Source organism: Anopheles funestus, chromosome 2RL, assembly GCF_943734845.2.
Source record: "Anopheles funestus chromosome 2RL, idAnoFuneDA-416_04, whole genome shotgun sequence".
NCBI classification, from domain to species: domain Eukaryota; kingdom Metazoa; phylum Arthropoda; class Insecta; order Diptera; family Culicidae; genus Anopheles; species Anopheles funestus.
Window position 1 is genome coordinate 88,108,245 of NC_064598.1, and position 13,813 is coordinate 88,122,057.

Below are 13,813 nucleotides of genomic sequence, written 5' to 3' on the forward strand. Positions count from 1 at the left end.
AAATTCCAAAGTTGTTTGGAACATTGCGCTGCGTGTATAATGTCCAATCCTAGGTACAGAATACTCACCCACCAACAACCGAGTCGGTTTTGTTTGATAAATATTCCCTAACGGTTGTCACGTGCCACCACTCGATATTTTGCTCAGCCGCGAACTGTCCTTATGTCCTTGTAGGGGGGTTTTTGTTTTTTTTTTTGCACCAAGCGCAATGGCCATCACCCCACGGAAATGATCTGTTCTCCCGAATTGTAGAAGCTCATTAAACGTTTGAAAAAAGGTGCGGAACAATCACATATCTGGAAACGGTAAAGAGTCCTAGACAAGTCACTTGAGGATGCTGTCGAGAGTTGTCGATTGTGGGCTAAGCTCTTTATCCAATTGTGGGTTGTATCGGTGTCGATGGAGGAGTAGAGTGGCAGATTTTCACCACACATCAAACTCCCTGCCGAGTTGTGTAGATATTCACGTCCGTAAAATTAAAATGAGCAATAGACCAATTCGTACGCAAAACGGTTGCATGTGACCTCCCTCTTGAGATTCGCGGGTTTTTAGAGTGGAAATACGAAGTTGTGCGCTTATCGTCTCCAAGCATGTGTCTGATTAAGGGGCAGGTACATCAATTATATATTTATAAATTGTTTAAAAAACATTAAAACAGAGTGATCTTGAAGTTATGCACATGCTGTAGAAAAATGATTTTGAAGAAGTTTGCAACTAATTGAGTCTAAATGAAGATGATGGAGCTTCCTCAAATAGAGCTATAAGAAATTAAATAAAGACATAAAAATACTTAAAGACATAAAAAAGATCTTTTGAGACATATTAAATCTAATCTAAGCATTTCAAATCCACTTATCTGATCAATCAGTATCATATTCTCATATTGCTAATCAAACGCACTACATCTTCTCCATTTTACTCCCACTTCTTCTCTGAAGGACCTTCATAAATCGCTAATGAAGTCCTAAGGGTAAATCACACCAAACTCGTCACGCAATCATTTCGGTTTTATTTATTTATTTATTTTTTGCTCAATGTTTGCTGGTGGAACTTTATTTAAGGGTTTTGTATATTAAAGTTTTGCAATGAATATTCATTTTGCATTTATCATGAAGTCCCTACCGAAAAAAAGCGGAGTAACTTAGGTGTTGTACATGGGAAAGTACGCACGGATTTTGATTACTCACAAAACCGTTATCGGTTGAATGTTATATTTTTAGAAGAGCCAACCGATCGTTTCCGGTCCGCTTAAAGGACGAATTTGTTTTTGCACTGTACGTGCTATTAAAACTCCCTCCTCCCAAACGCAGAAGTAAATTAGCGTCCCTATCTTTGCTGATCGGGTGATTTCGCGGTTCCGTGGTGGTACCGGATGAAACTCACTCACCAGGTGGCAGTGTGAATGGCAAATCGTACTCCATCAAAAAACCTCCCCCCGCTCTATGCCTGACCGATTGACGTTAGTAGTTAATTTATTCCAATTTTGCGATCACATTTTGCTGGCTCATGGGCACATGAGAGGCGCACCAAACGGGGCTCCAGTTTTTCGGGATTTCCATTTTAATAGATTTCCATATTCATCGCCACGCAATTCGATAGCGAAATATTTCATGCTTATCTTTCGTTTCGTTTTGGCCTTCTTTTTTTTCTGGTCCGATTGCGTTTATATGCATAGCTGGACCGAATCGTTTTGATGGTTTACATTTACATTATTTGGCATTTGGTCCTCCCCAAAGAGCGAGTTGATTTGCCAATGTGTTATCAAACTAAAGCCAGTTTCCGATTTTTTTTTCTCTATAATACAACACAAAAGCCACACTAACTTCAACGTGCCATAATTTGGGTTTTATACAGGTGGTAGTGTCTTTTCTAATCACCCAAGAAAAAAAAGGATTCTAAGTTGTGTCCACTACCACAAGAAGGATGATTTACGCTAAAAGTCAATTAAGCACACCTTTGGACCATATCTACCCGACCCGGAGCCATATTTTCACCCATTTTGTCTGGAGGGGAATATTCATCTACTAATGAATATTTCCCACTCCAAAACCCTTCTTCGTTTTGGTTAATGTAGGGATCGAATTCCTATCCTGATTTGCCTGATGCTTCGTCAGTGGTTCCGTTTACAGACATGGCGGTTCTGGTGGACATTCTGATAGGAAGGTAGGATAAGATTGGACAGGTTTCTCATCACCATAAGCATTACCTTCGAGCTTCAGAGCAGTTCCAGTGACCAACAGGTCACTTTTTCTTTTACTAAAAGCTTCATCGACTATCACCCTTTTCCCCCCCCAAGAAAAAAAAGGCAATCACTGGGGGAGGGAAAAAATTCTGAGTAAATTTCGTGCAAACTATCGGTCTACAGGTGAAGAAACAAATGGACTTCCTTGATGCGGAATGAGTATAATTTATAGCTACAGCTAATGAAAAGTAGCAATTAATGTTTTTGTTTGGTTTCGGGAAAGACTCTGCCCAAAAGCGCCTCCATTACTGTGATAGAATAATCTACCCATTATTTATGGTTATTATGGAAAAGCTGAGAGAAAATATTTAGATTTTATAGCACTAACACAAATTAGTGTACAACCGCAAAACTATCTGTGCCGTTGGACACAATGTTGCGTGAGGTGAATTTATTATTTTACAGAATTCTTTTAATCTGCCTTAAAATAGCACTGGCGTCAATTTCCCAGCACCAGAATTAGTCTAAGTTTTCCTCCTCCTAGCCGTTTGTTTCTATTTATAATTATTGCTTTATTTGATTGCACTGACCGCCATTGCTGTTGCACTACCGAAGGTGCATCACAATGGGCAGGATCGCATTCGTGGAAGAATGCATCACGAAATAGACCTACGAATGCGTCCCGTCATCGTTTCAAGGGCAGTTATGTGAGGGAAAATTCCTACAAAGTGTTTTAGGTACTATCACTAGAACATAAGTAAAATGATGTATATCTCAATTTGAGTAAAAAATTTCCCTATTTCCGATTCTTGATATTCTATCTTGTAGGAAAGCCAAATAGTTGTGATCTGAACTCTGTTTTTACTCACTTCGGTTCGATTCACTGCCAATAAAATCAGCTGATGGATTGCTCTAACCTCCTAACTTTCCTCCAGGCAGTTGCTTCCGTAGAAAACGCCTCCACCAGTGTTTTAGTGTTTTTATATGCCTTGACCGAATCGTGCTTTTCTAACCGATAGAATAAGCTAAACAATATTCCCTGACCACCCCATTCCATTTTTCCATTTTCCTGGGAGGTCTGGAGCGGATTTACAAAATATAATTTCCTCTATTTTTCTCCCCCCGAATTGACCTTGACATAGTGAAAAGTGGATTGTTTAGTTTTCGAAAGCAAACATTGAAAGATAGAGGCCTGTGGATTGTGATGTATTAACGTTAAAATTAAGTAAATTTTATTAATACCTTACAAAGTATTACGCTCTTAAACGTATCACGTCATGCCTCCTACCTTTTACTGCGTGACCCAATCTGTGTCAGGAACCGTGAAAATTTCCACTTTAATTGTGGTTTCCCATTTGCTTTGCCTTCCTTTCCCTTAACGGGCTTGGCGTTCAATTGCAACTTCTTTAAACGCATGAGATATGCAAATTATCAAACACAAAAACCGTCAAGCTGTGGTTAGATTTGTCGCCACACGCAAATCGGCTCGGCTCAGTGAGAATGAAGGGAAAGAGGGGAAAAAACAAAAGGAAAAACCATGGCATGTGCAAAAAAAAAAAAAACAAAAAAACAGTCCAGTAAAGATTGTACGGCACGAGATCTGTCACCGAAACCACCTGGACTGACAAATCGCAAATTCCTCTACTAGGCTCTAGTTGCTCTGAGGTGGCCTTTTCTGGTCATACACTTATCTTAACGAGAAAGCATAAAAGGACGGCAAATTTGGCCTATGCACATCAGCAACTACTATTCCCCGGTCTGAAGTATGTAAGTATGTAAGTTTCGTGCTTTCGAGAAATCTGGAATCGATATAGTGTGTGATATTTTATGACCAAAGTACCGGCGACTTTGACACGTCCGTGACCGTGTGTGGGGCCGTTTCCGGTTGAAGAGATTGGCGCTCTGAATTGGCCTGGGGTGTCCTTGACGGACGATTACACTTACGTAAGGTGGGGAGAAAATTGTTGGAATATTTTTTAAACATGACATGCTTATCTGACTTTAAAAGTACCTCTGGGGAACCATTAATGACTTATTCAAACATTTTTGCTTTCTTCTTTTTAAAATGAGGGTTAAGTTTAAATAATATTTCTTTATAAAAAAAAAGAAGCAAATATAAACGTTTGCTATTCATCGTCGATTTTCCACCACCCCAAAAAGCCTAAGGGTAGACCTAAAATCTTTCCACTTACTCCCTCATCAAAGCGAAAGTGAAACCGTTGAGTGAATTTAAATTTTCACCTGCCTCTGTAACGTCTCCACCACGGTGGCCTCCTGCGCCAAATTTTCTCACCTTTTTCCCCGCTGCGCTGCACGAGCCAAATGGGCTCGTTCGCTATTTTCACGCGGAAGTACTTGTTGCCTCGAAACCGGTAGTGGCCGCATTAGCGCCGGCATAAATTCCTCTACATTTTCCTTTTGCGTCAAGACCGCCACTGTGTGGACCGCCAGACGCCAGGAGTAGTTTTCCGCAAAAGACGAAATACAACACAGGACAAAGGATGGGGAACAAAGGAAGGAAGGCAAAAAAAAATACGATCACCAGGAAAACCGAACACATTTGCTCTGCTGACGTGTATTGTACCGGTAAAGGTATTGATTTTTGAAATTTATCGATTTATGCACTTGGGGTCGGCTTTTCACTAGTGGTCACCATCGGGAAGATGGAAAAACAGGTGGGGGGTTTGTGACGTTATTACAACGCTTTAAGGAGATGGCTTTAAGAAGGATTATGCATGATTAATCATTTCAATTTCCATTATTTGTGATCTTTTCATGCCACAAGTCACTTAAAAAAAGAAACAAAAAGGACTTTCAATTATGTTAATCACTTGACAGATATGTTACTTATTAGAATTAAATTATTAAGATGTAATGTTTTAATATTTTTTTTTAGTAAAATTATCATTTACTTTTTTTTCTTACACACTTCACTTGTTACTTTATTTTTGTCCTCTAAAGCGCATAGTGCTTGGTGTGCATGGAGCAAAAAGTGGGAGGAGCTAAGCTGTCTGCTCGAAGAATGAACAAAATAAAGAGAGAAAATAAAAACGCGAGAGCGCAGATTTTCTTTACTCTCAGCACTAGTGCACGATGAACTAGCGATAAAAAAGATTTTTTTTACTGTATCTTGCACAATAAATAATGATGAAAATTGGGCACAATGCAATAAAGCAGTAAATAAAATTTACTTTACAATAATATATAAAACTCAATTATACGATATAAAGGTCACAAGTTTCACCAAAAACACTGGAAAAAAAATAAATAGAATCATTACAAAGTAATAATTTTCTTTTTCTTGTGAGAAAAACGAGTGTCTTTTTATGTGTAAAGCATTACAAAATAGTAACAATTCGTTCGAAAAAATCCTCCACTTGCATCACACATACAAAAACACATATTTTTGTCCCTCTGTGCTATTAATAATCAACAGCAAACCATTTATCGATCAAGGTCGAAATTAATAACAGTGCTTTTTGGCTTCGCCTTCCACCCCGCGCCAAATAAAAGGAAACAAAACAAATAAATAAACGAAAACAAACTAAAACCGACTTCGATTATTTCGGACAGGGTGGTGCAGTTTTCATCTCACACACAGAGAGCTATTTCCTTGTGTCTGGCTGGTTTTGCCCGCCCCCCTTCGGTTTGGCCGCTCTAATACGGGAAATCAATATGCAAAAAAACAAGTTGGAAAACAACCCCAGCTCAGGTGAAAGTGAGAAAATCATAAACAACGGTAAGGAATCGAAATCCGGCGTACAAACAGAAACCTGTACAACGTTGGCGTGGTCTCCTGATCGATGGAAGGCGTGAATGGTTGTGAGCAATTTGTGTTTTAAATGGCACACACAAACACAGTGAAAGTGGATGGAATTAGCTGTTTTTTTTTACAAAAGGTTGGTTTTTTGTCTCTCTCTTGGATGATGGAAAAAAGATAGTAAAATTTTTATTAAAAAAAACAGAACAAAATAAATGGAAGATCATTTTTTTGAATAATTATTCTATTGATGTGCTCTGAATTAATTATTGAAGTGGAATGTTTTGATTCAATTAATGATTTCTTTTGTAGCTTTTTTTTTGAAAAACATGATAGAATTGTTTTTTTTTCAAGGTTTTGAAGAAGATTATTTTTTATGTTCATTTTTCACTTTCACTTCATTATTTTTTCTGTTCATAAAAATATTCAAAAATGACAAAATTGACATTAAATGTGATATTTAATTCACTTTTAACATCGTAACAATTAATTACTATCCTTTTGTACGTTGAAATTTTTGCAAAAAAAACCACCCAAAACCATAATGCTTAATCAAATTGTGAAAAATTATCATGCAATAATTCATGCACCATTCGCTCATCGATCGCCTTCTGCAACAGCGAAAACCGCAACAAATTGCAATTGCTTGGCGAGGAGGATGCTGTTTTTCGTCCCCCCCCCCACCCCCTCCACCGAAAAAGCCACCGTTTGTGTTTGCTTCCATTTCATAATGACCACATTGACTATTCAACTGAATTGTTCTTCTCATGCATAAACCACATCACCTGTGACGTGTACGTGGGGCGTTTTGCTCACAAAAAGGACATTTGTTGGTTTATTTAATACGTGGGTTTTTTTTCTTCTTCACTGGTTGGCCACCGAATCGAATCATCCACCCGTAAAGCAGCTCATTAAAAGCGTTTCCACTCATTTTCCACGGTTGGGAGTTAAGTTGTATTTTTTTTGTTTCATTTTGAATTTTTTTTATCCATTTCAACCAATTCCAAGGGGCTGATGTTAGGTGGTGCAGCTTTCTTGTGTCGCGTAAATTCGTACGTCGTGACGGTCATGGCTCGATTAGCTAGAAGTAATGCTTAGTTTATGATACTATATGCTAATTTTACTCTCTCTCTCTCTCTCTCTCTTTCCCACTACCCAACCTTTACTATCTACATTTTATTATTTTTTTTGCTTCACATTGTTTACATTCCATCAGTGAAAAATTCAACTACCTGCGAGCAGAAGAAGCAGTTGGAACAAAAATTCCTTTCACCAATCCAAAAAATTCGCTGCTCATAAATGTCAAATTATGTCGGTGCCAACCTGTGTGAGTGTGTGGCCTCTTTTCCCTTCTCCTGATGGTGAAAAATAGAAAGTGTTTCTCTAGACAAGAGAAAATCATGCTTTGGTTCAGCAACCAAAAACAAAAAAAAAGAACTGAATCTAAATTTTGTGACAAACAACGCCTTGAAACAATGGATTGATATGAAAAGAGAGCTTCAGGACAGGTTGTGTGTGAGTGTGTGGTTGTGTTTATGTATATATGGAAAAGCTCATTTGCTCACGGTGAAGCAAACGAGGCACGGTCAAAAGGGAAATCTTGATTTTCACGACTCGCAAACGGTCGTCAGGTATTTAAGGGCAACTTTTCATTACGTTTTATGGCAAACGGCACTAGGGGCGTTAGAAGAAAGAAAAAAACAACAACGGTCATAGGATAGGACTTTCTTCGTTTTTAGTGTAAGCGTTTCGTGATGCTTTCGTGTTTGTGATGCTTTCAGGTGGTCGCATATTTTTCTTGTCCCCCATCTCCCTTTCCATTTCCGTTTTTCGGATTGGAAGATCAAATTAAGTGGTTTTTTTTCAGTGAATTGAGTCACTCACCGTTTCGTATTTGGTTTCAGCACCGTGTGGTGAAAAACAAATAAAAAAAAACAGAATAAACAAGAACAAACCAAATCGAGATCATTAAAGCGATGACCGGATTTATGCGATACCCGTTCGTGAAAAGGGACGCCCGTCACGTCATGTCGTTATCCTGCTCGTTTTATAGATGCGAGCGCGATGGAAAGCTGAAATGTCATCCATTATCGGGACAATTGTGACTTTGGCTGGTGTGGTAAAAATCCAAACAGTTGTGCGGTGGATGGATAGCGAATGGTAGAAAGAATCGTAATCCATTTTTATACGAAGAAATTAAGGTGTTTTGAAGGGGTCGAAAAAAAAATCAAAAATAAACTTTAACTGAGTATATGTTCATCAAAAATGGACTGGGTTATGATCGGTTTTATAAATATCTTTATTACATGAATTTTTAAGCAAAATTTTAGATATAGACGAATTTTCTAAAAGAACTACCAGGCGCCTCCATTATATTTTTCCTTTGCAACTATTAAGTTAAAAGATTTTCCAAATTTAATAACCAATTTTATTTTTTAAAGAAAATGTATCATCTCTTTAAAATTATTATTAAATACTCCATCTTAGCTTCTCCAAGCAATCATTCCGTATCATACGAATACGAACAAAACCTATCTCAGCTGAGTGGTACCCAAAAATAGCTTCAAGTGAATAGTGCAATGTACGTGCTGTTCCGCTAGCATTGCAACCGTTTTTTTTCTCAACAACAACGCAACGTGTAGAGTCATACACGTCGGCCAAGGCCTCCGCCGAGTCTGATTCGGTTCCGCTTCGCTCGTGTAAGTCACACACATTTACCTCATATGTGTGCGATGGTACCAGGCGGCTCCTCGCAACAACAAAAAATGAGGAATGGGAAAACAATGCACATAGATCCAGTACCAGCAGGAAAAAGGGAAAACTATTTTTCCTTCACCTTTTCTCGGTCGCGAACGAGCCCTTACCGGTTTTTTGGGGGGTTGGGTGTAGTAGTTGAAGCAAACCTTCGTCTCGTTGAAACAGAGGTTCTCTCGTTTCTTCTAAGGTGTTAAATAGTGGATCGGTATATGATAAAGAGTGTTTAAACATTACTGTAAAATTCTTATATTATAATCTTAATAAAAAAACGATTTTCCACCAAGAATGTAAAGTTTATCAATATTTTGAATGTAATTTTTTATCTAAAAGAAAAGATAAAATTAATTGAATTAAAATTAATTGAAAGTTTGATGATCAAAAAAGATCATTAAGAATTAAAATTAAAAAAAAATTGAGACTTGATATTTATTTTTTTAACGGAAAAATCTCACCTTGAAAAAAAAGCTTCAATACTCAGCTTATTCTTCCCTCTTTTATATCCATCGTCTTGATACTGAAGGCGACAATAGAAGGCTGCTTAATTACCAAGAATTGAATGAATCTAAAGAAAACGATCTCCTTCCTCCCTCCCACCCCCAACCGCCCCAAAGTTTGGCGAAATAGAAAGAGAACGCACAATGTACGAGAGCGAAATAAAATAGTTATTTTCCTTCTTCCGATAACACACAACGAACGGCAAACAAAACAAAGCCGATTTTCCGAAGTTTTCCGAAGCTAGTAAAGAGAGACAGTGGGGTGATAGGAAAAAAAGTTCAACAAGCAGAAAAAAAATGGTAGTTAAAAATGTCGCCAAACCGTTGGATGAAAAATCACACAAAATTTTGAGTCATCCATTTCGCACTACACCAGCTGATGTGTGTGTGTATTTTTTTTAATTCGTCTACTTTATTCCTACACTATCGGCACGCTCATCGGGTGGGCACCCGACATGAACACCATCCAAAACACGCGGACCTACGAGCAAAAAAAAAAAAAGGGAGCACTCCACGGACCGGGTGAATCGAGTCGGACGATCAGTCGTCGCGAATACTCGCCACCAGCAGTAACTGTTTTGCGCCGAGAGACCGAGTGTCGTTGTCCCCCGAACTATCCCCCCGATTCCCGAGCCCCTCCACCACCAACCCGTTTAGCCCCAGTGTACACACACACACACACGCAAACATTTATACACAGTAAACGTTCCACGTTTGCTTGCCACGTGGGTGAGGTAGTATGGTTGCAGTGTGAGTGGGTTTTTTTCTTCTATTTTTTGTTTTCATTCACACCCCCCGAACGGGTGGTGAAGATTTTTGTAACCGTTGTTTGTGGCCCCTAGACCACGGTCCGGGACAGTAGTGAACGATCCATCTAGCGGACAGGAGCCAGACAGAGCCAACCAATCGTCGTTGTTTTGAAGTTGCGTCCATGGAGTTTGCGGACGAAAAAGGCAAAATAATGTTCGTTCGCGAACACCACATTTAATTAGCAGTTTCGTTTTAGTGTGTTTTGGAATTTTCCGAACGTTTAGAAATGTAATGTTTTCAGTGTGATGTGTGTGATGGAACTGTAAGTGAATGTGATCGTTACAAAAGAAGATATTAGTGTGCAAGGTTAGTGTACGGAATGTTTGCTGAAAATAATTAAACAGTAAATATACATTTAAAGCAGAGATACTATTTTTAGGCGTAAATTAATAAATGATAAAACAAATATAATAATGTGCGGAAAAGTTGGAAGATCTTATACAAACACATTTAGACATCTTTATCTGCAATAATTCTTCCTGTCATCTGTCAAACATTTGTTTAGTGTTCGTGTGTGCGAGATAAACTGTCAAACAGTGCTGTCAGTTTCCGTTAAGTAATCTCTGGACGACCATTGTTGGTGATCCTTATCGAATTAGGAGTGTTCGTGTGAGTTTTGGTTTAGTTCAATATTTAATTGCTTCGTGATGACTTTCGTCGTATCAAGTGAAAATTAAATAAAAAAAACTGACAATAACCAAAACATCAACCTTCATTCGTCGCAGTACATCAGGATGCGGTCCAAGTCTGTCGCACGACGATTCGCTCAAGGTAAGTGTACTGTAATCGCTAATACATTTGGAGTAAAGTAGAACGCAACAGCATAGCACATCGAGAGCGAATAATAGAATGAAGCCGGCTGTAAGTTTATGCTGTTGCCTAGGGCTCTTATCGGAAAGCGATAAGTGTGCATTAGTGATGGATGAAAATGTTGTGTTTTGCTATTTTTTCTCGTTTGTTTATGCTTTCGTGAATTATACTGTTAATGTTTGGAAATAGATGTTTGTTCGTTAGCGTGCAACGTAAGCAATAAGTGACTTAGTTTACCAGAAATTATGTTGATGCAATGATGAAAAAATGTATATAATTCCTTAGCAAAGGAACATCCACAACTTCTACGGCATCGAATTGAATACCATTCTTCAAAGAGTCAATTTCTTTCTCTTTTTTAACATCGCAACCGTACACGATCAATATCATTATGCCGTCCGAAATGACGCCAACTCGGTGTCTTTATGCTTAAACTACAGCAACACAAGAGAACAGCAGCAAACAAAAAAATCACAACCAAACTACACGAACACCGGATGCGGACAGTCGATTAGAAGTGTCCTGTCGCATGTCCGCATGTGCCAAATGGCCCACCGCAGCGCGCTAAGGGCAGCATTTGGTGGTCCCATTGTCATATCACTAAACCGAAATCCCTACCACACACCGACAACGCCAGGAGGTGACGGCCCGCCAACTGTCCCAAATGACAGTGCGCCCAGCAGTACGGCCAAAAGCGACCAATCACCGCAACTCGGTGTTTTAGTTGCTGCTACCGCTTCAAGCGAAAGCGATACCACTCACATCCAGACGTTGTCGACGACGGCGACGACGACCGATGATGGTAATGGATGTGACACAGAAAACAGGGACATTCGCATAGCAGCGAAATCGCTTAACCCCTGGCTAGTGTCCTGGGTAGCCCTACCTCACGGTTTCATTACCTCAGGCACGGCTTCTTAACTTTGCGAGCGTAGGGGATATGATAAGAGTAGTACCCTGAACCGAAAGACGCAATCACTGCGCTAATGGAACATCGGTATGGGGACAGGGGGACGAGATGGGGTGGTAAGATCTCATATCGAGATAACAATTGACAAGTGAAATAAGTTAATATTCTTACATGCTTAAGAAGAGATGGAGGAAAACGCAAGAAACCAGAGGGGACGTACCACGAAGGACATGACATGCAATCATATCATAGTTGCTCAACGCGCACGACCACAAGGTCTTGCAGCAGTCAACGAAGTGGATACAGAAACGGTAGTTTTTGGTGGTCTTGACCGGAAACACACGAAGAAAAGTATGAGGATAGGGAAGCAACGTAACCAGAAAGGGGAACGGACTTCCGTCCCAGGGCTCTCAGGTATGGTCGTCTGGATCGTGTGTGGATCGTCATCAAGTTATGGGCGATTGTCATAATTTTCAAACTACGACCAAACTTGCCGTGTGTCGGTGTGAAGGTCTCGCACTGTGCCGTTCTACGTCCTAATGGGCACGATAAATATTTTTACTGTTTTATGTGTCTCGGTGTCATGAGGGTGTCGATAAATCATTAATTCAATGAGGTCTTTAAGTCTTTAAGAAATCCTTGAAAGTGTCTCGAGAAGCGAAAGTTTGACAGATAGAAAGAATTTCACTCTGCTTGTGATCTTTATAGTAAATCAGGACATATACTCTACCAAAAACCCTGCTATGCAGTACAGACGACACCTCGGCAGTATATCTCCAGTGCACTTCACCTTCTCCAAGTGGGCAATAATTATTACCCTGCATCGTTATCGACGTGGTTTAGTTCACCGAAGACTAATGGACGGTAGTCGGGACACCCCCAATAAAAATGGGCGCCATCGTTAATACTGGTTGGCGTTAGCGGTCCTGAGCGGGTGTCTATGCGATGTCCTGAATTTGGTGCAGTCTGAGGTCCCCGAGGTGCTTCCAAATCACTGAACCAGAGCGTTCGGCCGGACAGTCAGCTAGTCGTGAAGCCGTGTGGACAGTAGCGGGTATTTTTATAGCCCATTTAGGCCCATTCCAATCGTGTTTCCTTTGGTCCATCCCACCTGTATTTCCTGCCCCCGAAAGGATACCCATCCGGGTGGAGAAGTTACTGTTATTGCCGACATGCCAGTGTCCCATCGTGTTGGAGTTCCAAACGAAGGACCAGTTTCTTCCTCACATTTTTCTTATCGTATCAGTCACTTCAACAAGGGTAAGAGAGAGAGAGAGAGAGAGAGAGAGAGAGAGAGAGAGAGAGAGAGAAAGAGACTGGTAAAAGACACCGTCGTTAATAAACTGCGGCGTATAACGTCACATGCATCTTGCTGGGTGGAAATAAAAATGACCCCACGTCTTGACTGCTGTCCTTGGTGACGGGTGTCCGGGCGATGAGAGATAATAAAGGCACGAAAGGAAGAATGGAACGAAGGGACACCGGATGTCAAGTTTTTTGATGGCTCAGGTTCGGGTGACTCAGGTGAGTAGTGGACAGTCGATAGGATTCTGGTTTGTTCCCCCTTGTTAAGCACTTTTTTATGGTAAACAGTGGAGGCCTTTGCTTGTTGGGCCTTTTCTTCCATTCACATCCCCCCTACCCCTACCCCGTTCGAGATCCATTCGGAAAGGACAACCAATACTAACCAATTGTTTTAATTTATCATTCGGTCAGGTTTTTTTTGGGGGTTTTTCGTTCGGTTCGTCGTTAGGACCCCGGCGCAGACATTCAGGCGCGCACCCCATCATAAACGGGAAGTACCGCCCGAATGTTCATCGTAGCTCTCTTTGTGTCATAAAATTTATGATTACATAAAACGATCGCGTTCGTAAAGCGTGGAGACGGAGATTTCGTGTTAGCGCCAGAGGGTGAAACATGCCGCGCGTATGAACGGTGAACGGTGGGACATGAGTTTTTCGTTTTTCTTCCCTCTTTACGCTATCCATTTCCAGCCAGGGTGACCAAGCCAAGCAACCAAGTGCATGACGATGTGGTTGGGTGTGAATATTGGTCCGGTTTTATGATGATGGCTCCCGCCTGATCTTGGC

At 40.2% G+C, this 13,813-nt stretch overlaps 1 protein-coding gene across 1 annotated transcript in view; it reads left to right on the forward strand.

Moving 5' to 3' along the window:
* Positions 1–9,196: 9,196 nt before the first annotated feature.
* The window catches only part of LOC125762901 (uncharacterized), a 54,782-nt gene continuing 50,165 nt past the window's right edge, over positions 9,197–13,813 (forward strand). The window contains exon 1 of the mRNA XM_049425523.1: positions 9,197–10,774. Coding sequence (XP_049281480.1) covers positions 10,738–10,774 — 37 coding nt within the window. The 5' untranslated portion in view covers positions 9,197–10,737. The remainder of the gene's footprint in view (positions 10,775–13,813) is intronic.